The sequence below is a fragment of the Crinia signifera genome, chromosome 3 (assembly GCF_055691185.1).
Source record: "Crinia signifera chromosome 3, ASM5569118v1, whole genome shotgun sequence".
Classification (NCBI taxonomy): domain Eukaryota; kingdom Metazoa; phylum Chordata; class Amphibia; order Anura; family Myobatrachidae; genus Crinia; species Crinia signifera.
The window spans coordinates 139,344,343-139,371,563 of record NC_139219.1 but is presented as its reverse complement, the minus strand read 5'-3'; the positions used below and the strand labels follow the sequence as shown (position 1 = coordinate 139,371,563).

Here is a 27,221-nt window from a genome sequence, read left to right as displayed (position 1 = left end):
TGCCAGCAATAACAATGATTGTATCTAACCCTAAATAAAAATCAGCCATTAATATACAAGATCGTTGCAGTTCCGTTGGTTTCATCCTACCAGGATAGCCATAATACACAAGGAGATTCCAAAATATTTACAGGATCTCATTGCTGAAAGATACCATTAAGGTGAGGGGTATTAACCATGGAACACTGGGAAGACTATCATTATTTAGTGGTGACATGTCATTCATTGGCAAGATCATTCTGTCCCTCCCACTGGGGTCACCAAGATCAGATGAGATACATGACTTATCTGGCGCTCTGTCATGAATCCATCTGCTGTCAATATTTCATTCAGCAAACATCCAGCATATGGGAAATATATAAAGAAAATATATCATGGTATAGTACAACATGTATATTTAATAGACATAAAAACATTATGGTTCATAAGACAATCAACATGGATATTGTCCACCAATGTCAGCATGTGAAGTGGGTAATTACCAGAATTGGGAGAACTGCAGACGTACAGTTCAACAAGCGTATTTGTTATATGTATGGATTCGGGATACCGGTTCTCCTCTCTCCTCCAGTACGTCGGTCTGCTCTGCCAGTCTTGTGTAGGTTCCCCGTTCTGTCAGCTGAAACAAGCAATGATGCGGGCCTCACCGACGCGTTTCTTCCCCTTCCCTTCCGGGGACTTTATCAATATTATGAGCCTACCCACCAAACGTCGAGGTAACCTCATCGGATAAGTCCTTAACTTTATAGGAGTTCACTAGTATTTATAAAGTGTAAAATATATATGTAAAGGTGTTAAATAACAAAATAACAAAGAGGGGTCTAAATGTTAAATGGTGGTGCCCCAAACCAGCCCACCCAGAGCTACCAGGGGGGCCCACACCCCAACAGTTCACCCCACACCTGACTTGCTTTATAATTATAAATTGGTCCTGGACAACCAACCCGTGGCACCCCTGCAAGAGTCCTGAGGCTCCCCAGAGAGCCATGGCACACAGTTTGGGAACCACTGGATTAGACTCTTGGCCTTAATACTAAAAGATACGTTTGGTGCAAAGCCTCACCTTCACCTTGGTACAAAGATCACCAGTTGCTTTAAATAGCAAGATATTTTGTCAAGAAAACTGCTGGCTTATATTTACAAAGCTAAAGATGAAGAAGCATTTCATTATCCAACATTAGAATAGTTCAAAGCAGATGTCCACATTCAACTCGGCCTCGACCGCCTGCAGTTTGCCTACCGAGCAAACAGAAGTGTCGAGGATGCAGTCAACCTAGGGCTGCACCACATTCTACAGCACCTGGACAGTCCAGGCACCTATGCAAGGATACTATTTGTTGATTTCAGCTCGGCATTCAACACTATCATCCCTCACATCCTGGAGCTAAAACTCCGTTCACTAGGAGTCCCAGAACCTACATGCTCCTGGATCACTGACTTCCTGACTGAAAGGAAACAGGCGGTGAAAGCAGGCGCATTCATTTCAAACACATGCACAATTAGCACCGGTGCCCCTCAAGGATGTGTCCTCTCCCCCCTGCTCTTCTCCCTCTACACAAACGACTGCACCTCAGCAGAACAGTCAGTAAAAATTATAAAATTTGCAGACGACACAACGGTTATCGGCCTAATCATGGATGGAAACGAGTCGGCATACAGACGGGAGGTGGATCGGCTAACTAAATGGTGTAGCGGAAACAACCTTGACCTCAACCCCCTCAAAACGGTGGAGATGGTGGTGGACTTCAGAAGAAAACCAAATGCCATGCACCCACTCATAATATCTGACAGAGTAGTGTCGAGGGTCGACTCCTTCAAATTCCTAGGAACAAAGATTTCCTGCGACCTCAAATGGGGTCCCAACATCATTACAACTGTCAAGAAAGCTCAGCAGCGGTTATTCTTCCTGAGGCAACTCAAGAAATTCAACATCCCGCAGGAGCTGCTGCTCATCTTCTACACTGCCATAGTAGAGTCTGTCCTTTGCTCCTCGATCACAATCTGGTTCGGAGGAGCAAACGAGAATGACAGACGAAAGTTGCAAAGAGTGGTGAGGATGGCAGAAAAGATCATTGGGGCGGAGCTCCCCACTGTCCAAGAACTATACCTAGCCAGGGTCAATAAGCGTGCAGGAAAGATCTTGGCGGACAAGCTACACCCTGGCCACAACCTGTTTGAACCCCTTCCGTCAGGCAGACGTTTTAGGTCCATCCCAGCAAAGACGACAAGAACTACAAAAGGCTTCTTCCCAATAGCTGTCCACCAACTAAACCGTATTGAACGTACCAAATACTAAATACTAACTCAAACTTTTCTAGATACATGTGAAATGTATGTGATGTATGTTTATGCCTCTCTTCCCACCCCCTTTGTGTTCCTTGATTGATGCTGCACTGTTACCACAAAAAATTCCAAGCATACGCAAGTATACCTGGCCAATAAAGATGATTCTGATTCTGATTCTGATTCAGAAAGGGAAAATTTTAAGTGATGGAATGACCCATTCAGAGTCCCAACTTCATACCTACAATTTCAGTCTGTAGACTTTTGATATCCACCATGTCAAATAATAATTCAAAATTTACTTACATAGAGAACAGTATTACATCCAATAATGGCTGGATTTTCCTGGTGAGAACATTGCAGTTGGGTGCTTCAAGCATAGTTACAATGAACTCCTATGTTTAATATGCAGTTGCTGGCTAAAATCTATAAGATGCCGATGAAGCCAATATTCCTGTGTGGACGTCTGAACAGTTTAACCCGCCGAGTTCAGGAAAGGTCAGCCAGCAGTGAGGATGGCATTGAAGCTGTGTTGTCGGAGTTTGATGATGAGACTGGTGAGTTTATGAGCAAATTTATGTTGGCTTTACACAAATCATTTGTGTATTTAATATGTAACTTTTAGTAAGTTGCTTATGTTTCAATATATTTAATCAAATTAAGTATGATCTGCAGACATGGCATTTTATAGAGGAAGCTAAAATAAAAAGTACAACACTGTCATCATACATATGATTTTTACATATTTTGCTATGGGCCTAATTCATCTTGGATCACTAATCAGATAATATGCAGTGGACTACCCGTGAAGCCACTACCCAGACAGAAAGAAACAATGCCCGTTGCAAAATTGCGAATGCACAGCAAATAGCGATCCATTCGCAAAAACCGAATCATCAGTTTTTTCCATCTGCACCAGTATAGGGATACCACTAATCTGCTGAAAAAATCCATCTGAAAGCGGTCATCACAGACGTCAGACCACTTCTGTGATGAAAGTGCCAAGACAGGCAATTTGGTGTGACTGCAGTAAAGCTATATGTCTGAGGACATATCTGTACATTAAGAAGAAACTGATTATATTGTATATGTTCAGACAGTGGCGGAACGTGTGGATTTCGGCACAGGTGCAGAAATATAATTTGGGCCCCTCTCCTCCACCCCAACCGAAGTTTACAATACGCAACATGGCAGTGGGTGACAGGGGGGAGGCAGAGCATGACAGGGAAAACAGTGGGTGACAGGGGAAGCAGTGGGCCCCTTAGTCCTCAGGGGCCCCTGTGCATTGCACCTGCTGCACCATTAGAAGTTCTGCCTCTGCATTCAGCACAAAATGCCCCCCCCCCCCAATTACTATTACTCACCAGCGGTGGCGTCGCAGCATCTTCTCCCTCTGTATCCTAGGCTCAGCGCTCTGCAGGCTGCACTGTGTATTGTGCGTGCCTGCCCGCCGGCGCCGGGTGGGGTGATTTGTGCGGGTGCGGGGGGTGGTGCCATGCCACTGCGGGCAGCTGCCCGGGCCCCTCCAGAGGCCGGGAACCGGGACAGTTGTACCCCTGGCACCCCCCCTGTCGGCGGCCCTGTACAGCTAATCTTATTATGTCAGCTACATGTGGCCATGGGGTGGAGGGGGTAAGAGGTAACACTGGAAGGGGTGATAATGCACCAATGATAATGTGTAGGGGTGGCTTGAGGTAATATTATAATATGGGAAAGTGATATGTTTTACATGCCAAATCGGTACTTGTTTCCTAGCCACGGTCACACCGATTTACATCGGGGTGGTCGTGTCGGAAAAATCGGGTCGATCGCATCGCATGCGATTTGGTCGCATGCAATGCGATCGACGCGACCGACCCGATTTTCGACCCGATTTTTTGATTGAATGAAATGTAAATCGGGTCCCTGGGACCCGATTTTACATTGGATTCAATGTAAAATATTCCCTAGACCCCCAAATTTAACGACGTAAACCCCACCCCACGATAGACGCCAACCCGAAGCGTGGCGAGCGCAGCGAGCCCGCGAGGGGCGGCGGTGCGCGTCCTCCGACCTTTTCATTCCCCTACTATCCACGTCGGTGTGGAGTTTAAAATAGAATAGTGTGGCGAGCGCAGCGAGCCACCGAGCCCGAAGCGTGGCGAGCGCAGCGAGCCCCGCGAGGGGACGCGTATACCTGTGAAGTTATACGCGTCCCCTCGCGGGGCTCGCTGCGCTCGCCACGCTTCGGGCTCGGTGGCTCGCTGCGCTCGCCACACTATTCTATTCTCAACTCCACGCCGGCGTGGATAGTAGGGGAATGAAAAGGTCGGAGGACGCGCACCGCCGCCCCTCGCGGGCTCGCTGCGCTCGCCACGCTTCGGGTTGGCGTCTATCGTGGGGTGACGACGGGGACATCTATAATGTGAAATGGCTCATATTGGCCCATTTCACATTTTTCACATTTTTTTAAAGGTGAGATGGACTTAATCAAGTCCATCTCATCTTGTGCCATTATAATGGCACAAGACCGACGCGATCCTCACGATTTCAATGTTAAAAAATATTTTAACATTGAAGCCTATGGGGAAATCGGGGGCATCGCGTCGGTCGCGTCGGGACCAATGTTAATGGTCCCGACCGACGCGATGCCCCCGATTTTGTACCTTTGCCGGCAAAATGGACCTGATTTCAAAGGAAATCGGGTCCATCGTGTGGATCGTGTACCTTAACTTAAAGGTACACGATCCACAAGATTGTGGCCGTGCTAGGAAACAAGTACCGCCAAATCTGTACATAAGCAAGTCTTACTAGATATAACATCCTTACATACTATAATAACCGGATTAATAAAATGCTGCATTGTAATAACATGTAATGTAAATAAATGTAAATGCAGAACTCCAAACTGAAAATAAAAATATGTTGCTGCTCTTCTACCCATGTATGGTTAATTAGTTGATATGTTGAGTGAATAATGACTCTATGTTCTTATCTTGTTCAGGTCTTATTGATGTTTGGATTAATCTATTAGAGCAGCTGACTGCTGCTGTATCGAACTGTCCCCGTCAGCATCAGCCGCCAACTTTGGATTTACTCTTTGAGTTGCTGAGGGAAGTTGCTAAAGTACCTGGTAATTTAATATCTTTTGTTACACATACACTTAATAAATGTTGACCTTTATCCTAGGAAATCTATTGCACCCTGTTAATATCCATACTATTTTATTTTGTACTTGCTGTAAAAAATAATGGCTGTTTTTGTTTAAATAAAAAATCAACTTGAGGAAGGGGGCTGGGGGTGTTTCAGATGGGGGAGATGGTCCGGAGCTGTGAGGTGAGAGAGGGGAACCGGTGTTTGTACTCACCACTGTCCATAGCAGCCGTTACAGAGGTTCTCTCATACTTTCCAGGATCGCTGCTGTGGTCTACCTCGTGCCCTTCTGTCTGGGTGCCACCTGGTAACTGGTGACTGGAGGAAGAGTTCTGCCTCATGAGAGGACAGCCCTTTCTCTTGGTTTCAGAAACTTCAAGATACTGTAATTGCCTCTGACAGGCGCTGGTGGGCTGCCAGTGCCTGTCAGAAAGAATGGAGAGTGGTGCGCTGCAGGCGGTAATGAACTTCTCAGTGACATTAGCTAAGATACTAAGGGGCAGATTTATTAAGCTCAGTGAAGTGATAAAGTGTCTGTTTTTTATCACCGGCCAATCAGCTCCAAACTGTGAAGTTACAGGCTTGGTTTGAAAAATGACAGGTGGGAGCTGATTGGCCGGTAATAAAAAACAGACACTTTATCACTTCACCAAGCTTAATAAATCTACCCCATATACAGTTAAGAAAATTAATTAGGGCACAGTTATGAGGCATAAAATTAACATTTGCTGTGGAGTAGTGTCTATCTAGAATAATTTGGACAGGGGTCAAATGTTGTCATAGCGCCCATAAGGTTCTGGCTATGCCCTTCATACTAACAGTACTTGGTGGTTCTATAAGTGATTTCTATTGGTTTTTCCATTTTTGCTCTACTATTTGTAAGTTACATTACCAAAATGTATGGCTGTAACTGAGTTTTCTGACAGTACTTTTATCTTGCAGGCCCAGGCTTTGCGATCTATGCTGTTGTACATCTACTTTTACCCGTGATGTCTATGTGGTTAACTCGCAGCCAAGGTGATCACTCCTATTGGGATGTGGCTTCTGCAAACTTCAAGCATGCTATTGGCTTGTCATGCGAACTAGTGGTGGAACATATTCAAAGCTTTATTAATTCAGGTAACATATACAGTATATGGGTAATATACAGTGTATATTTGCAAGTGTTAGTCAATTTTAGGGGTACTTTTACTAAGATAGGGGGTTCTATTGAAGATGGTATGTTGCCCATAGCAACCAATCAAATTCTATATATTATCTTCTAGAAGGTTCTAAATAAATAAGAAGTAGAATTTGATTGATAGCTATGGGCAACATCCCATCTTCAACAGAACTCTGAATTGAAGTTATTTTACCCCTTAGTTTCTTACTCATCAGCAAGTGCTGTGATTGTTTTCCTCTTTTCATCTGGCAAACACATGCACACATAATGCAACAACACAAAAATACATACCAGGTTTAAGACATGTTCAAAATGTAAAATGAAGAAGGCTAAAAGAACCTGATAGACCCCAGCAGACATGTAGTACACTGTTATTTGCAATAATGGACAGAAAAGAGCTGTCAATGTTTATTATATGACCTGGAGTGATTCCACCAAATTCTAAGTAAATATACAAAATATAGTGGGATTGCTTGGGAATAGGGGAGGAAGTGGGTCCCAGCCCACACAGTATGAGACAGGAAGACTATGCATTTGATTAATTATCCTCTACAAAGTTACATTTGTTTTCAGGGGGTCTCACCATCCTACCCCATAAGCATTGCTCCCCCTGCTATGGCTGCTGATCCATTCCTGTCAAGATCACTTATTTTCAAGCTTAAGTGATGTAAAAATAAACCCTCATTCTGCACTGCTAACAATTTTATTATATAGTTTCTGGAAGCAGATTTATTTGATCAGTTTAAGCACTTGAGATGAAACAAATGGTGACCTTTTGGCAACTGAGCCCTTCCCTGTGCATCCCATCAGCATCAATTGGTTTTAATTGATGTACTTTATGAGTTAGCGCCATTTTTTATATATCTGCAGGAGCATCTTTGTGCATTTTTAGTTTTTCTTTTGTACACTACATTGCTTGCAGACTACTATAGGATACATATGCTAAAGTGAGACAGGCAGTAATTCTCTCCGTACACTGTCAATGTAATCGCTGGTTCTGTGGCTTCTATTGTTTTGGGAACTGGGCAGAGAATGGTGCCTGCTGCAGGCAGCAAATCCCAGGGAACTCTCTGACACTTCTAGGAACTGATCACTTCTAAAATTTGCTTAAAAAAACCACCACCTCTAGTCTATGTCACTGTAATTCTATTTGTGGTAATAGCCATGGGTTACATAAGGGATGGAGAACAGTTGACCCCCCCCCCCCATCTCTTGGGGAACTACACATCTCAGCATGCCCAGCTTCACTTTTGCTATTTGGCCATGCAAACTGTTGCAGGGCATGCTGCAATGTGTAGTTCAACAACAATATCTGGAGGGACAAACATGCCTCATCCCTTGTTTACATGAATGTGGGTCAGTTGCAGGAGATACCCACCACCTTTAGAAGTAACAGTCATGCATTAGTGCCGCTGCCACCCTGGCCCACTGTCTGACTTTTGGACAGGCCGTGGGCAGCTAAGGAGGTAGTGTCAACACTGCATTTCAAATGTAGCTCTGACTAACAACCGCTCCTGATTTTCTGCCAGTGAGTTCCAATTAGCTGGCGCCTGGCGTCACATTTGAAATGCCATCTTTGCTGTCACTTTCCCCGTGCCCGAACTGTCAATCAGTAAGCAAGGTTCACCAGATAAGAGAGATTTTTTTGTGAATGACCGCTTAATCGATTTACTCATTTGGGGACACTGTGTTTAAAGCCTTTGTGCACTTTGGGAGTTATTCTAGTCCATTCTTTCTGACAAAATCCTTCTTAGATGGACAAAACCATGTGCACTGCGGGTGGGGCAGATGTAACTTGTGCAGAGATAATTAGATTTGGGTGGGGTTTTTCTTCAAAGTGAGATCTATATTGAAGTGTAAAATCATGCAGTCAGTATTTTCCCTGCACACAAACAAAATAACTCACCCAAATCTAATTCTCTCTGCACATGTTACATCTGCCCCCCTGCAGTGCACATGGTTTTGTCCATCTTAAAAGGATTTTGTCAGAAAGAATGAACTAGAATAAACCCCTTTATCCCTGATGGTATTCGAATAATAAATCAAATGTATTAGTATGTGGTGCTGCTGCCAGGAAAAAAGTGTGCCCACTTTCATAAAGAAACTGTATATTGAATGTGCTCACACAGTGCAGCCAATGTACTGGTTTTCTTGAGTGTTTATTTGTCCAGTGGTTCCCAAACTGTGCTCCGCGGCTCCCTGTTGTGCCGCAGCAATGTCACAGGGGTGCCGCAGCTGAAGGCTCTAACCAGGCTGCTTGCAGCCGCATATTTTGTACTCCCTGTCCATTAATGATTGGAGTCAGTCGGCGTCAGGGGTGGTAAGCCAGAGGGAATAGCTTGGAGACTGCGTGCGATGGGGTGGAGGGGGTTTTCATTGGGCGCAATGTTCTATGAATGGGATCAGCCAGCGCACGCTCAGGTGACCGGAATCAGCAGTAGTGTTAATTCTAGCACCCACTATCTTTGAGAACCCATGCAGTTCCTGTTCCCTGCCTGGGGTGTCGCTGTCTGCTGTGGTGTTTCAATTCAGCCACGGATCTTCGGTGCCGAAGGAGAAATCGGCAACTAGATACTGTACATTATCTTATTTTTTTCTTGGATTGATGTATGTATATTTTTGCAAACAAGTTAAGTATTGTTTAGCTGATCTAATACTAATAGCGTTTTTTTCACCCAACTACTTTAAAAAGGGGACAGTTTGGTTATTTATTTTGGCTTAAAGGTGCCTTGTAGAAATCATGGAGACTCAAAGAGTGACTCGAACTGAAAAAGTTTGGGAACCACTGGTCTAGGCTCTTCTAGGGGTTAGAAAAAAGTAGTGTGACACTTTTCAGGCGCCAGAGGTAAGATAAAAATATGTAAAATTTATTTCGACAAAATATCACAGATTCACATAAAAACGGTTCACATAAATGATAGTAAAATTAGATGAATCCTTACCCCTAAGGGTATTTGGAGCCAGCAAGGGATGGAAAAAGGGCAGGGATGCAGTCCGGATGTGCACCCTGCTGTGGCCCCAAATATCTTAGCACAGGTTAGGTTCAGTCCTATGGTCCAATCAGTCACTGCCGCCAACGCGTTTCGAGCAACAAGTGCTCTTCTTCCAGGGCAAAGTGCCTTCTTCTAGGGGTTAAACTGAATTTTAGTTGGCTCCCTTTATGTGACGAAGAGGGGGGAGGTCTTCGCTTCATACAAGTGTAGTTTGATGCCCAGCTACTCACATTACCTTCAACGCCTTAAACCACTATGCATGAAATGAATAGGAGCCAGTGAACACTTTCTGGGACAGTTGTCACACCTCCTTTTTTCTTTTTTTTCTTTTTTAAATATTCTTTATTAAGCCATGAACCAACATTCTTTTAACTGCATTGAGTTTTGCTTGATTAAATTTGGATATTGCTTTTTATGATTACATACATAAGATTTATTATCAGAATTTGTGTGTTTTTTCTTATAGATATCGGTTATGAAAATATGATTAACACTATGTTGAAAGAATTATTCAAGCTGCTAGTATCTTGTGTGGCAGAGCCCACTGAAACCATCTCTAGAGTGGGTTGTTCCTGTATCAGGTAAAATCAAAATGCCAGGGATTTTAGAGTTGATTTCAATACATTTTGTGCTTCTTATCATAAATATGCCATGCTTATTTTTCAATTGGCTCTAGCTTTTGAGATATGCATAAGTATTCAATATTTATAACAAATTAAATTGAACAATGTTAAAAATAGTTCAGAAGATTTTTTTTATTTTAATAACATTTTATTCGTAAAATGGAAAAAAGACAGAGGATAATTACATATATGCTAGGAAGCTACGAGAACCATTTTTTGTGAGATTTTCTTTTGTATCCTTATTGCGGGCAGACTCCAACAGTAATAGGCCATCGAGGGACAAACCCACCTTCCTTGATATCTATCTTCCATTACCTGAAAATCCTGGTGGAACCGTTCAACCTGTTCTTCGCTTAAATCTCCTAGATTGGATAGGAAGTAATATAAATGGCTGTGCAAAAAATTTACTTTTTCAATGTTGGCACCTACTTTGTAGAAACATTTTAGCATGTTGTAGAGATAGAAATGTTTGTCCAATGCTTTTCCTAATTGTTTCATTAAACCCAGTTTGATATGGAGAGGCAGTAGTACAGTATGATTATTTTTCCTGTCAAAAGACTCATGAATGATGTTGGCTTCTCCTACAGTTATAACTTCTCTTGAAGGCCCTTCCATTTGCTGCCAGTGCTTTTTTTTTTTTTTTGCAAGACTATCCCATAAGCATATGTGACAAGGGGGGAGATGTATTAAGCCTGGAGAAGAGATAAACTGGAGATAAAGTGAAAGGAGATAAAGCACCAGCCAATGAACTGTGTTTAAAAATGACAGTTGGGAGTTGATTGGCTGGTGCGTTATCTCCTTTTACCTTATTTTCACTTTATCTCCAGTTTATCTCTTCTCCAGGCTTAATACATCTGCCCCAGTGATACTTAGGCCAGTATTCAATGCCTCAGATTCGCTGTTTTTTTTCAGTGAATCTGGCAATTCGCTGGGTTTACGGCGAATTTTCTGTTAGAAAAAACAATTCTCCCTATTCAATGGAGGCAATTCGCCACAAATGAACAGCGAATGTCTGCCGATTCGCCGTAAATTATTCTCCACAATTCGCCTCTGATTTTCAATGGGGTTTTTAGTGGAATTCGCCGACAGTGTATTCAATGCTCAAATGGAGAACTGCTTTCTCCACTGATTTTCGCCATGATTCTCCGTTTAGCATTCGGCAGCTTTTTTAGGTGAACTGTAATGTGATCTTTTAAATTAAAGCGTTTTTAATTTTTTTTTTTGTGTTCAAAAATCAGAATATTTTTCCTATGAAGGGGTATGCTATTTTTATTCATATACGTGCAGCACATGAATATATTTTTAATATATATTTTTTTTTTTTAAACAATATTTTTTATTTTTTTTTTTACACATTCGCCAGCAGTGGGCCGGGAGCCGGAGCCGCTCATTAATATTCATATATTCACTGCACAATGATCCCGATGATCGGGACCAGTGAGTGCAGCGGCTCCGACCCCAGCAGCACCCTGCAGCCCTGGGGGTGAGGTGAGGGGAGGGAGGTGAGGGGACAGGACGGGAGGGGGGAGAGATATGCGGGGGACAAGGACCAGCAGCAGCAGCAGCCCGAATCTTTTGCAGATAGCAGCCACTGCTGCTTTCATTGAGCAGAGGCGGGGGAGCTGTTCTGTAGTGCTCTCCCTCCGCCATGCCACATGCGCCCGCCCCCTCCGCCATTCAAGATTCGCCCGCCCCCTCCGCCATTGCACATTCGCCTGCCCCCTCCGCAATGCTACTTTCCCCTGCTGATTGAGATTAGCGGGGGGGGGCTCACTGATGTCGCAGGGACGCAGCAGCAGCAGACCTTTGCCTCCGGCAGCCACAGCACGGTGATGTCAGCGCTGGGGCTGCCGGAGCCGGAGGACTGCTGCTGCGGGCTGTGCGGGCTGTGTGGGGGGGGACGGACACGGGGATTCGCCACTGCAGCTGATTGGCTGGCCAGAGGCGGGGGAGCTGTGCGCGGGCTCCCTCCGCCATGCCATATTCGCCTGCCGCTTGCCCCCCTCACTCATATGCAGGGAGCCCCCACAGAACAGGGACGCAGCAGCAGGACTTTTAGCTCCGGCAGCCACAGCACGGTGATGTCAGCGCTGGGGCTGCCGGAGCTGGAGGACTGCTGCTGCGGGCTGTGCACGCTGGGGGGGTGGGGTGGTGGGGGGGAATCGCCACTACCATTCCCCACTAGCATTCGCCTGTATTCGAAGTCAGGGGCAGCGAGCCCCTGACGCATTGAATAGTGTGGGCTGGGGGAGGCTCACGAATTAAAGAGCAGCGATATTTCCTGGCGAGCGCACAGCGAATCCAAAACAGGATTCGCTACCTTGCGCTCGCCAGAGCATTGAATACCCCTATCTGTATATCCACTTTGCTGCCCAAGAAGGTGGTTTACCATTTTTAAATAGACACAAACATTATAATTATTATTGTTGTTGAAAGAAGGTAGTTGTTCAGAACGCTAAGTTTATTCTGTTAAGTAAAGCAGCCTATACTATTAAGGTACACCAAATGGAGAAAGTAATTGCTTTTTATCATTTTTAATGAATTTGAAAACTGAAGCCAATTCTAGATCTAATGTGAAATTAGGACCTGCGAGTACTCACAAACCGATCTTAAATCCTTGGCAAGAAAAAAAATTTTTTTGTTCCCCAGTGCTATTTACATCACAATGTGCCTTGCACAGCTTAGGACGACTTTCAGAATAGTTGTTTAAAGGTAATCTGTTTTATTTACTCCCGTTAAAATAACTTTTTCCCACCCCCTCCAAAATATTATTGCATATTTTGATCTCTGAGTCCATACCAGTAATATAGTTGCATGAATTCTGATCTAAGTCTTTTTGGGTTATTATTTTTCAGATATGTATTGGTAACTGCAGGACCGGTATTTACTGAGGAAATGTGGAGATTGGCCTGCTGTGCATTGCAAGATGCATTTTCAGCTACACTGGAACCAATGAAGGTAAACCACGGCTCTACTTCTGGTGTATTTCCTTTGTATCTATGAATAGCTAGTAAAGTTGTTAATAATATTTCCACAATACATTTAATTGACATAAACACAAGTGAAATGGAGTAGGAAGAATTCAGAAACCTTAATGACACTCTAACAGGAGTAATGTTGGGGTCATAAAAAACAATGGTTTACATTTTCAGACCCAGTTGAATGTGTTAAAAAACGAGTGCAGCCCAAGAGATTGTAAAACCTTCCCTTAACTTCGGCAACACGTTTCCATTTTCACAAATGGAGTCAGTTGCCACCCCTGAACAGCATCAGACTGATAATCTGATGGCAAACTGTATCGCAGGGCCCATTTGCGCATATGCAGATTGTGTTCTGCACATTCGTAGAATACCAATAATCTGTACTTTGTTAGGAAAGCAGCAACTCCATCCTCATCGCCACATTATGTCCCAGAATTTTCTTAATGATGGCACATGTGGTTGCCCAGTGGTTTAAGGAGCTAGACACCATATTGAACCTATCTGAGCATTTATGTGATATTCTGAAATATTGCCCTCTGTTACTATTTTCATTAATTGACAACATGTTAGTATCTTCTTGTTGTCCCTCTCAGGCACAATTTCAGACAGTGGTACACTCATACAGGCAATACTGGCCAAACAAGATATATCTCTCCTTTATATTCATTTGTGTCTTCTTTTTTTTTGCTTATTTCCTGTATACGTTGTTTCTCCAAAAAACATCCATATAGACCAGTGATGGCTAACCTTGACACTCCAGCTGTTGTTGAACTACACATCCCAGCATGCCCTGCATCAGTTTTAGCATGGTCAAAACATAAAACTGTACATATAGACAGTTCTAGTATAGCTGCAGTTCTTCTTTGATGTATGGTCTTCAATTGTTTAATTCTGTTGTCCTCTCTTTAGAATTTATTAGGCTATTTCCACAGTGGCTCAGAAAGCTTTTCTGGAGATGCCTGTGAGGTAAAGGTTGCAGCTCCATCTCTGTCTCCCAATGCAGAAGCGGAATACTGGAGAATCCGGGCCATGACACAACAGGTTAGTGTAGTTGAATGATACATAACTCATAACTCATCTTTACATGCATTCCTGGTGATCCCCCCCATCTCTTTGACAAGTCTCTGACAGGACACAATGTGTATGATTCAAAGGTGCGTGCATGCCTGCTACAGATGGCACCAAGTTGTGGTCACAGAATTGTGGCAGTGCTGTCTCTATCCACTTGTGATGTAGCAGCAATCACTATAAGTGCAGTCTTGCACCAACACTAACCTTGGTGTAAGAGATCCATCTGAAATTAGGCACATCTCTGCATGCAGTTACAGCAGCTCTCAGTATCCTGCAACTCCATCTACACACAGACCACTTATACTACATCTTCATGTCTCTAATACTTGTTCACATTTGATTGACAGGTGTTCATGCTAGATGCACAGTGTTCACCAAAGACCCCAAACCATAAGGAGGGGTTTGAGCATGCTCAGTCATGCGTGCTGATCATTGAGCTGCCTCCAGATGAGAAGCCCAATGGGCACACACAGAAAAGGTAAATACTTACTAGCCAGCAGCACAGCAGATTTATTTATTTTTCCTTTAGTTTATTATACAAATAAAGCATTTGTTTCTCTTAATGGGTCTATCCATGAAGATGTTCAATGCAGAATTGTTACTTTTTCCTGGCAGTGTAATTTGAATTATACCGCTTTCAGACCGCACTGTGAACACGGGTTATTGCCGTGTTCGCGGGGCTTAAACACGGGTGAAGGTGCGGTATGAAAGCGCCACACTCAGAAAACCCGTGTTCAGCAACACGGCTTTTCAACCCTGGTATTTACCAGGGTTGAACACGGCTCTAACACGTGTTTGCGTGCGGTCAGAAAGGCCCCGACACGTGTCATCCGACACTACTGTTTGTGAAATGCCGCTATTGGTGGATTCCTGTAAGGTCAGCAGTCTGACCCCGGAGACCAACAAGCAGTACGCTGGAGCTGCGGACCACGGGACTCAGGCACCATCCCAGCCTGCGCTCCACACTTCTACAGCCTGCAATCCACATTTTTGGGAGCCTATTGCTCCACGCTGGTACAGCCTGCAATACACACTTGCCCTTCACAAGGACAAACCCGTGTTCAAAATGCAGGGTTTGACACGGGTTTGCGGTCTGAAAGTAGTATTAGAGGCCCTCTGCCATTCTCTATTCAGCTGCGGATATTGCTGTGTGTTGGATCCTGGTTCGGTCAGTACATGCACTGGCAGTGCCACAGAGGATGGAGCCGAGCAAGCTAGGGGCAGCACCATGGGAAGACAACATAGTAATTACACCGTTCTGGCAAATCAGGGATGCGGGGGGGGGGGGTGGATGAAAGATCCGGGGGCAGCAGGGACAATGGCAGGTGTGAGAACATAGCAGAGGCTACTATACAGACAGAGTGAGGGAACAGTTAGCAGGAGGTGACTGGGCATATGTGTATGTCAGGTCACTTTACTAAAGCGGTGGCGGGATCAGAGCAAAGGGACACTGGGTCAGCAAGCAGTCAGGAGGAGGAGACCCCACATATGCCCTGAGCTCTGCTGAGCAGCTGCTGTCACAGAAGGGGCAGGGAGAGGACAGGGAGACTGCTATCTTCACTGCCCTTCTTCCCTAACACAGGGTTGCCGACTTTTAAATGCTCCTCTCCGGGAGAAGCCCGGAGAGGAGATTTTCCTTACCCGATCGGGGGCGGGGCTTGACTGTGACGTCATTAAGCCCCGTTCCCATTACAGGAAATAGGATAAATGACTGATCTCTATGGAGGGGGCGGGGCTAAAATGACACGATTGTGCCATTTTAGCTCCGCCCCCTCCTCTGAGACCCGCGGATTGCGGCATTTACATGCCGCGATTCGGGGGGCTCAGGGGGGTCCCCCAGATTCCGGGAGGGTTGCCCACCCTTCCGGGGGGCCGGGAGGGGGACCCGATTTTCGGGAGACTCCCGGGAATTCTGGGAGGGTCGGCAACCCTGCCCTAACATGACTCTTGTGGTAAAGGTGACAGCACCTGGTCTAGGTCTGGTACATAGTACACATTACTTGGTATATCTGGTGGCGATTTTGTGTTTCCGCCATGTGCATATGAGTATCCAATAATGTACTAATGGCAAACCCTTTTGTGGTTTTTAAAGACCATAGTTTTGGATTCATTTTTAAAGATAATAATTAGTCTTTCATCACACTCTAAATTATTGCCTGTTATAAAACAAAACTTACAGTGCATGCTACAGTAACAGAGTATTCTATGTTTTTTTATGGTATGAAAAGGTAAATCCGATATGAAAAAACTTTAATTATACAACAAGTCTAACGTTACAGCAAGTCTAACTAAACATGATATACACTTAGGGCCTTATTCTAGTTCACTCTTTCTGACAAAATCCTTTTTAGATGGACAAAACCATGTGCACTGTAGGTGGGGCAGATGTAACATGTGCAGAGAGAATTAGATTTGGGTGGGGTTTTACTTCAAAGTGAGATCTATATTGCAGTCTAAAAATAAAGCAGCAAGTATTTTCCCTGCACAGAAACAAAATATCTGCCCCCCCTGCAGTGCACATGGTTTTGTCCATCTAAGAAGGATTTTGTCAGAAAGAGTGAACTAGAATAAGGCCCTTAGTAAGATGCACCCTGTGCATTCCTGTAGCACTGCTGCGTTATAGTGCATATGTAGGGTCAGTAAATCAGGACTGCTCCTTCTCCATCTTTTTATTGTTATTTGCCCAGTGACCTGTGCAGACCAACTTTGCCATGATGTATGATAGGACAGGACGTGCTGTACATTTTCTGCCTGTTCCTTCATGCATTATTTTAAGACCACTTACCAGCGTATCTTCACATAGATCAGTGATTGCTATGGGTCTGTCTGTATCCATAAGTCTCCCATCAATCCAGGGGACAGAAGTCTTATGTTCCGCAGACCCTAAATCTGCCATTAGATGTTCTTACAGATAATACCAGGGCTTGCTGGAATAACTTTTATTAAATACATTAGACTGAAAGTGCAGTGAAGAACATATATAATGCCTTGTTTTTATGTTTTTGTTTTTTTCTCACTTGGTTCTTACTCTGCTATCATAAGTGCTCTATGTTCGCTTAAGTTTGGTGACCATTGTAAATGTTTATAACCAGTCATGGCAACATGTATGTTCACTGTATGTAAATGTCTACAAACCGTGACTGGTCCATGTTCATGTGCTGTGTTATGTGTACTTATGTGTTTCTTGCATGAGCAACTTTTTAACTCTCTGCATTTTTGTTTCCTACCTGTAACTAACGCTGTGCTACTAAACAGAAAACTGGGGTAAGAGCTTCCTATTGCTATTTCTGCTTCCGCGTTCTAGTGCGTTTGTGTGGTGATCTACAATGACATACAGTAGTGTCATATAATTGTACACTAAAATGATTATTAATATTTTTTAGAAAAGACCAACAAAAAAAATCCTGTGAAGGTTTATTTGTATTGATGCTGTGTTTAATGCTACTAGAACCTGTCTGTAAATTGTTTCCAATATAAATAGTAATTATTAACTGAGAAATCAGCAAGTTATTTACTTCCTTTTCCTCTGTTTTTGGAACAAGGGCACTTAGAGACTAGTCCTTTATACTTCTTTACACCAAATACATGTATTTGTTCTGTAGCATTTACTTGAAACACATTGCTATGTAATACTTTATTTGTACATGCACTCTTATATAAATTTAACATGCCATTTCCAGGGAACCTCTATGTAGGTAATGTTTAATGCTCACCATACAGATGTAGCGCCGCTCATTCAGCCTACCTATGGCGGTTATACCGCCAGCCCGCCATGGCGGCCCACAGCGCAAGGCATCGCATTACATTTTAACAGCTTGGCAATTGGCGGTGGCATTGCCGGATGAGTGCAATACCAGTAATCATCCACCAGATGTCACTTTTTTAAATCTTCACTGCACATGCGTGAATTGTGTGCTGCAGCGTGTGCATGAAGTGACTACAGTATTAAAAAGCTCTGCTGCTACTGTACTGTTCAGTAAGCTACAGTACTGTAGACAGACACTAATAGATACAATTACATTGAAGTGCGTATCATCAGGGCCGCCAAGAGAAATCCTGGTCCCCGGTACAACAACTTCCTGGGGCCCCCACGGATGGAGCTCCCGTACACACTCTACGGACCCGTTGTTACGCCACTGCTTCCAAGGTGGATACACGTTCAACAATTTACACTGTAATGCCTATTACACATGTCACACACCCATTACATATTATACCACATGCCATAATGCTCATTACACGTTATGCCACACACCGTAATGCTCATTGCATATTAAGGGGTTAACCTGCTCTGCCAGGGATTAACCTGTCTGCCCTGATTTACATGCCATGGGTTACATGCTCTTTGCAAAGGATTTACACATACCCTCCAACATGACCCCTTCCATTAGGTACAAAATGCTCTGTTTCTGGACATCCCTAGTTACAGATGTGAGCCTGCAGCACAGACCAATATTCAAAAAGGGGGGGTCATATATACTGCCACCCCAAGCATCACTGTCCTGGACTCACTGGCAGTTGATGTGACTGCCCCTCTTTGAATTTTGGACTGTGCTGGAGTCCAACCTCTGTAACTACCAATGGCAGGGAAGTCCAGGAACAGAGCATTTTGTACATAATGGAATAGGTCGTGTTGGGGGTACTTGCCACCAAATAAAAAAAACCCTGTGTGTCCAGACCAGGGCCCCCCTGACAGGCCCGGGCCCGGGTAAATTGTACCTGCTCCCCCCCTCTCTCGGCACCCCTGCGTATCATTACACTATTTTATAACTTGCTATGGGCACAGACGCTAATGCGTTTTATTGGTTTGGTCGAAAGGCGCTAGGATGAATCTGAGTGGAAGCTTTGGCCGCTCTGATCAGGTGTGTAGGCTAGTGGATAAGTGCTCTGCATGTTGTACAATAAAGTACAGTATGCCTGCGTTTGATTATTAAAGGGAACTTATTTTTTTTCTAACAAATTTACAGTAGGTCAGTTACTATATATTTAACACACAAAAAATCCTGCCTATAAAGCTTTCTGTGCATCTACATGGGCACAGACGCTAGTGCATCTGCACAGGCACAAACAGCTTTTATTGCATTGTACTGTAATGGCTAAAGCTATAAGTGATAGCTCTATAAATATAATAGGGATACATAAAAGCTCCTCCCTACGTTCATGGATGCCAAACACCTGTGTTTAGCCTCTTTATACAGTATTTCCTATTTGCGGTACTCCATAGTAATGTGCTAGGTGGACAATTGGAGGGCACCCTAACTACGGTGATTGCTGATTCCCTTACTAATGTCACATAAACTACTACTTAGTCAGCTCTGAAACCCAAGTCTCCTCTTTCATATGGTACCAGTATCAAGTCTCTAGGACACATAGAACCCGAGATATCAGGGTGCAAAATAGACACATATTTCCCTATTGACTAGAATGGGAGTGTCTTAGACGCTGTATCGACTCAAGTTTTCGGAATGGTGCTACGGCTGTCTCTGAATGGGAGCACTCTCTACATACACATCACTAAGTGGTGTAGGCTAGTGGATAACTGCGCCGCTCTAGACGTTGGAAACCTGTGTTCGATCACTGTGATTTTATTTTATTTTTTTAAGCATTTTTGAAAGTTATATTTAATAAAACTAAGCGCACACACACACACACACACACACACACACTTTTTTTCCATAAAAGCCTTTTTGTGCGACTCCATGCAGCAAGAACCAAAGCATTTGTTACAGAGTCAGTAGCATTGGTGTAAAAGCTGCTAACATAGCATTGCTAAAGCTTAACCCTATGGATAAATTAAAAACTTAAAGCTGAATTTCACTGGTTACGGTAATTTAATTTGCTCAGAACTGGGTTCGTATGGAAGAGGATAAGTTTATCTACCAGAGGATATGAACCCCAAGTTTCTGAGACCCCGGAAAGGGTAACTGCAAGCATCAGAACCCATGGTGGGTCTGAATTAACGGGTCCATTCTAATCAAAGGGGAAAAATGTGTCTATTTTGCACCCTGATATATCCCGTTCTATATGTCCTAGAGACTTGAGACCGGTACCATATGAAAGAGTAGTCTCTTGGCTTTCAGAAGTAGTCATTTATATGACATCAGTAAGGGAAGCGGCAAGCAACCATAGTTAGGGTCCCCTCCAATTGTCCACCTAGCACATTACTACTGAGTACCGCAAATAGGAAATACTGTATAAAGAGCGTAAACACAGTGTTTTGGCATCCAGGAACTTAGGGAGGAGATTTTATCTCTCCCCATTATACAGTTGTACAGTACAGTTGGAGCCACAGCGATGTTCACAGGGATGAGACGCACAAGCATCTCCTACTGTAGTATACTGTGCAAGCTCACTCCTCTCGGCAAATGGCGGGTTTTTATCGGTACTGTTTATCAATCCACCACTGGATTGGTGGAGCAATAGTCACCCAGCGGTGGTGATTTGTATTGCATAGTGAGCATCCATGCCCCTCGGCGGATGGGAGCGCAAGAAGAAAAGACGGTCGCCAAAACCTCTGCGATGGTGCGCTGGCGGCAAGAATGAGAGGCGCTCCATCTGTATGTGGACCGATAATGGCTTGGTCATGTGCAACTTACTTACTGTTTCTTTGGCATCAATTTTCCATAATTCACATACCAAAAGTATAATGGATTTTATAGTATTATAACCCAAAGAAACCTTTTTAGATAAATGGATTGCTCGCTACAATAATGTTGTTCTATTGTACCAATAGGAAATAATCATATTGTAAATAGTTATTATGTTGCTAGTGAATATGCCAGTGGGAGAATGCAGATGGCATGGTTGTAATATTACTTAGTATTTTATCCATGTAGCCTTCATAACTTTAGGCATGTTGTTTTATCATCCTTTTTAAAGTTGGTTATAGTATAAAGCAGGAGTGTCCAACCTTTCACCTTCCCTGGGCCACATTAGAAGATGAAAATTTGGTTTGGGCCGCACATAAAATAAAATAACAGTAACGATACCTGATCATCCAAAAAAAACATAGAAAACATAGTTAACATATTAAACGTAATTGGAAATGAAGTTAGTGAGATGTTTGACATTGTTTCTCACATTCTGACACAGAGAATAGGCTGAAATTCACATTCTGACACAAAGAAGAAGCAGAAATTCACATTGTGACACAGAGAATAAGCCAAAATTCACATTGTGACAAGGAGAATAAGCCGAAATTCACTTTCTGACACAAAGTGAATTCCGGCTTATTCTCTGTGTCAGAAAGTGAATTTCGGCTTATTCTCCTTGTCACAATGTGAATTTTGGCTTATTCTCTGTGTCACAATGTGAATTTCGGCTTCTTCTTTGTGTCAGAGAATAAGCCGGAATTCACTTTCTGACACAGAGAATAAGCCGAAATTCACATTCTGTGTCAGAAAGTGAATTCCGGCTTATTCTCTGACACAGAGAATAAGCCGAAATTCACTTTCTGACACAGAGAATGAGCCAAAATTCACATTGTGACACAGAAAATAAGCTGAAATACACATTCTGACACAGGGAATGAGTAAAAAATTCACATTCTGATACAGGGTGCCAGATAACACATATGCCCCCACAGTGCCATATGACACATATGCCCCCACAGTGCCATATGACACATATGCCCCCACAGTGCCAGATGACACATATGCCCCCACAGTGCCAGATGACACATATGCCCCCACAGTGCCAGATGACACATGCCCCCACAGTGCCAGATGACACATTTGCCCCCACAGTGCCAGATGACACATTTGCCCCCACAGTGCCATGTGACACATTTGCCCCCACAGTGCCAGATGACACATATGCCCCCACAGTTCCTCTTCTTCACCACCCCCCAAACCACGCCACCCCACCCGATCTGTATTAAGTCTGACTTACTATTTTTGCTGCGCCGTCCGCCCCTCCACCTTCAGCAATGCCGCCAGGTATGCCGCCTTGTCTCCCTATGGCCGCCGACTGCACGTTGAGTGCCAGCCTCCACTGACTCCTTTTGGCGCCTGACCATCCTGTAAGCGCCGTACGTCATGCCCCATTGAAGCCCGTTCCCAGCAGGTTTTATTGCATTGGGCCGCATTACTAGCGGACCTGGGCCGCATGCGGGCCGCGGGTTGGACAAGCCTGGTATAAAGGGTTTACAGTCAATAGGTAATCACTATGGGGTATATTCAATGTTTTTTGTGAGCTATGACAGCCCTTGTTTTCTGTGTTCCCCGCCATTTAACCCCCTTGCCGGCTACATTGAATCCTTGCCCTATATGGTTGAAGTGCACATAGCCAAATTGTCCACACACACAAAATGTAGACATGGCAATGGTCGACACATGAATGCGACCGTCCATTGCCCCCAGGAATTTAATTTTAACCCCATTTTGGGTAATTTACCCCTGTTCTAGAGGATAATGGGTAGAATCTGATTGGTTGCTATGGGCATCCCATCTTATAATATATATACAATAAAATTCACATCTTAGTAAATTTACTGCTAAGAGTCCACATGGATATTAAAGGATACAAAAGTCCAAAATTTACTGCCATCATGGTTACAATGGTTTAATTAACATTACCAATATGTCACTATTTTACTGTTGGCAATCTCCTGTATACATAGTAACTGTCAACTAAATATATGTATCCCCTACCAATAAACGTATCTACTGGTCTTGCTTATTGTATTAATCAAAAGAGAACCAGACTGTTTTATACTTCTCTTATGGCAATCATGTAATAAGAATTTCTAACACCACTTCTTTTGTCTTCTCAAAGCATTCCATTTAGGACAATTGTAGTCAGTTTGCTCTCTCACCAAGTTCTGCTACAAAACCTGTATGACATTTTGCTGGAAGAATTTGTAAAAGGTCCTACAAGTACTGAGGATAAAACTGCTCCAATCCAAGAAGCCAAAACTGTTGGATTCCTTAGGTACATTTCAATGCAAAACCTGGCTGTTATTTTTGACCTATTATTGGACTCCTATAGGACAGCTAGGGAGTTTGATGCACGACCTGGGTTAAAGTGTCTCCTTATGAAGGTTTCTGGGATTGGCGGAGCAGCAAATCTGTACCGCCAGTCAGCAATGAGCTTCAATATCTACTTTCAGGCTTTAATTTGTGCCTTGTTAACCAATCAAGACAATATTACTGCAGATGTGGTGAAGAAGATACTCTTTGAAGAGAGTGATCATAGCACAGATTCATCCCAGCAGTGCTCCTCAGAAGATGAAGACATCTTTGAAGAAACTGCTCAAGTCAGCCCTCCACGGGGAAAGGAGAAAAGACAGTGGAGGGCTCGGATTCCTTCTCTGAGTGTCCAGCCAGTCAGTAATGCTGACTGGGCTTGGCTAGTTAAAAGACTTTACAAGCTTTGCATGGAACTTTGTAATAATTACATTCAGATGCACTTGGATTTGGAAAATAATGATGATCACCCAGGTATTAGAGGAGATCCTTTCTTCATACTGCCATCATTTCAATCCGAAACCTCCACACCGTCAACAGGAGGCCTATCAGGAAAAGATACACCATCAGAAGATGACCGTTATCTAAATAAGGATTTTACAGCAGATAATTTGCCAACGAGAGGCTTTGGTGCAGGTATCCCTCAGAGTCCTAAGCCAGAAAAGAGAGACCAGGGCAGGAAAAAAGAATGGTGGGAAAATGCTGGCAACAAAATCTATACCATAGCCACTGATAAAACGATAGCGAAACTCATGACAGAGTACAAAAAGAGGAAGCAGCAACATAACCTGACTACATTTGTTAAAGATACGAAGTTAGATAAAAAGGGGGAAATGTTATCTTCAAGAGGGCAGGATTCCCCTATGCCCCAAAGACCGCAACATCTTGTTGACCAAACACAGATGAGACACTCATTCAGTGCTGGTCCGGAGATACTGCGACAGGAAAAGAGATCTCGCTCTGGCTCCACAGTTAGTACATTCAATATTTCAACAAGAGATGCAGAGGCACAGATACAGGTAACATTTATTTCCACCATATTTCCATAGAATGATAAACTTTGAGGAGAAAATAATTAATAATTTGTCATATTTTTGTACAGAAATATACTTTGAAAAACAAGTATTTTAAAACATGACTATTTTAGTAAAATAAACATGTAAAAGGGAAGTGGCATGTCAACGTGGAGGTGCGCCTAGCAGATTCCTGTAGCATCACCGCACATTACTATAGCACTTTACAATCACATAGGGAATGGGGACTACATATATTAATAACAGTATGGGATAAAATAAAAAATGACATTAGTTTAATTTGATCATTTAAATGTGCTTTTATAATCCGTATGGGATATGTCATCAGCTATTGGATCATTAAAGCAAATAAAGTTTGGCATATTTTTATTTCAAAGTAAGGTAACAGGATCATCATTATGCCCCATGCTTTGATGTACCTTAACAGGCTTTGATAAAGTTGTATGTAGCTTATTTTATTGTTTCAATGTCATGTGATATAACCTGTATTACGTACTTTGTGTTCCAGGCTTGGACCAACATGGTGTTGACCATTCTCAATCAGATTCAGATCCTGCCAGATCAGATGTTTGCTGCTCTGCAGCCTGCTGTGTTCCCATGCATCAGTCAGCTAACATGTCATGTAAATGACATACGTGTGCGACAGGCAGTCAGGGAGTGGTTGGGTAGAGTTGGCAGGATTTATGACATTATTTTTTAAGATCCTTGTATACTGCAAAGTGGTAATCAAATTGGCGGCTCAGTAATTTTTACATATCAAACTACTATTTAAAAATATACTCTAGTTACTAAAGGTTTGCTACATTTTTGTAAGTAGAATGAGTCATGGGTGTTTACAATTATTACATAAATTGGCTTTTTCTGGTCTAGCTTTACATTTAGTTTAATCCAGATATTTTTGAGAATACATAAGACTTTCATAGTATCATTTACCAAATCACTTTCACTGCAGGAACACCAGGAAAATTATTATATTCTGCTTAAATAGAAACTCAGTACATCATAATAAAATATACATTTGTCTTGTAAAACGTATCTATATGTTATGTACAGTAGAATCTGTTTACCCATAACTAGTCTCTCACTTATGGAGTGCCATAATGGCTTATTCAAGCCTACCTTTTCTAGGCTGTGCTAGTGTGAAGGTTCAGAATTGTACTACACATGGGAGGGTATTGGATAAGAGGGTAATGTCCATAATTAGATTCCCCAATAATGTTACAATGTTTTCAAGACATTCTAGGGTGAAATGTGTTTTGTTTTAATGAGCTTCACCACTAAACTAGCATTACTACTCAATGCAACCTAATACAGCGTGTAACTAAATCGTGTTTTACCTGCCTGCTGTATGGTATAAATGCTCAATGCTATTTTTATAAATATATGAATGTGTAAGTCATTGGGATGATTTACTTGCAATTTGAATATATGTCTATATATTAAATTTTTACGGCTCTTAAGTAATGCTATGTTAACTCTAGCTTTCCCAGTGCTGTCTACAAAATGTAATTACAAATTTTAATGGTTAAATACACATAGGGATGAACCCCACCACCAACCTAAAATAGAACAGTGGTTCCCAAAATTTTGTGATACACTGCTCCCTAGAGTATCTGCATTGGTTTCATGGCACCCCTAGGCTAAAAGATTCTTATTGAGACATTGAGCAGAAAGGATTAAGTTCATTGTGCTTTCCTTTCATCCTGGATTGGACTGGCTCACAGGAGAAACCCTGGTGGGCCCCACTGTCTGAGGGCCCACATCCTTCTCTGGCTGTGCATTTGCATTATACATATGATGTATTATACTGCTCAGGACTTTGATGTATTTTCTACACAACATTGCTGTTATTAATTTGTTACATTATCAGGCATGCACTAGCAGTATTTAAAGGGCCCAGACCATGAGCACTCTATTGTTTAGCCAAAATCTGTAGGCTGGCCACACTCCTAACTTTGGGGCTTATTTTGGTTCACTCTTTCTGACAAATTCCTTCTTAGATGGACAAAACCATGTGCACTGCAGGGGGCCAGATGTAAAATGTGCAGAGATAATTAGATTTGGGTGAGTTATTTTGTTTCTGTGCAGGAAAAATGCTGACTACTTTATTTTTACACTGCAATATAGATCTCACTTTTAAGTAAAACCCCACCCAAATCTAACTCTCTTTGCACAAGTAACATCTGCCCCACCTGCAGTGCACATGGCTTTGTCCATCTAAGAAGGAATTTGTCAGAAAGAGTGAACCAAAATAACCCCCTATGTTCCCTATCACTGCATTCCACCGCTGGGTCCTTCATGCCCCAGTCTGACACTGCTTAGGTTCACTTATGCGGCAATGGGCATTTTTGTGTGAACCCCATCCAATCAATAACTATTTTGAATTACATTTCGGAAAAAAAGCCGTTAAATAAATTCCTTTGCTCTCACACTTACAAGTTCTGCTTAATGATTCCAGTGTGTCTCCCCGGGACTGGTCATTGTGATTACTGTGATAGATTTCTTGTTCAGTACTTGGGACTATGTTATATAGCGTATGTACCAATACAAAGCTGCTGCAAGGATTTCCATTTGTTTTTAGTTATTTTACTTATTTATTGATGACCTTGGCATGATATGTTGCTGAATCTCTGGCCAGGTAATTATGAGTTGATTCCAGATAGTCCCCCATTGTTGCACCATCACGTTCACCATCAGCACTTGCACAAGCCCTATGGCAGGTGTTGTGTCTCTGTCTGTACATGGCCTTTGTCAAAGCTCCAAGTCAACTCAGCCACTTGCATTGACACTACCCCTACACTCCCACAACAAGCCCATGAGACACATTCTGGCCTTCTGGCCACATCCCAGACACTGCCAACGAATGCCTATAGCTTTGCCTTTCCAGTACAGATACCAGATCTCCGATATAGAGTAGCATATTTCTGTTAACACTTAGGGTAATGCATTTGCCTTCGGGGTTTCCAGGCTGTTTTG

At 43.0% G+C, this 27,221-nt stretch overlaps 1 protein-coding gene across 2 annotated transcripts in view; it reads left to right on the top strand.

Moving 5' to 3' along the window:
* Nucleotides 1–26,811, top strand: part of ARFGEF3 (ARFGEF family member 3) — a 164,073-nt gene extending 137,262 nt beyond the window's left edge. Inside the window, exons 26-35 of one of the 2 annotated variants that reach the window (XM_083176608.1) lie at nt 2,696–2,840; nt 5,267–5,395; nt 6,358–6,534; nt 10,037–10,151; nt 13,049–13,151; nt 14,084–14,215; nt 14,593–14,723; nt 17,501–17,509; nt 23,021–24,230; nt 24,754–26,811. In XM_083176608.1, the coding sequence (XP_083032734.1) occupies nt 2,696–2,840; nt 5,267–5,395; nt 6,358–6,534; nt 10,037–10,151; nt 13,049–13,151; nt 14,084–14,215; nt 14,593–14,723; nt 17,501–17,509; nt 23,021–24,230; nt 24,754–24,945 (2,343 nt within the window). In that variant the 3' untranslated portion in view covers nt 24,946–26,811. The remainder of the gene's footprint in view (nt 1–2,695; nt 2,841–5,266; nt 5,396–6,357; nt 6,535–10,036; nt 10,152–13,048; nt 13,152–14,083; nt 14,216–14,592; nt 14,724–17,500; nt 17,510–23,020; nt 24,231–24,753) is intronic. The other variant, XM_083176610.1, reaches the window with a different exon arrangement.
* Nucleotides 26,812–27,221: the final 410 nt, after the last annotated feature.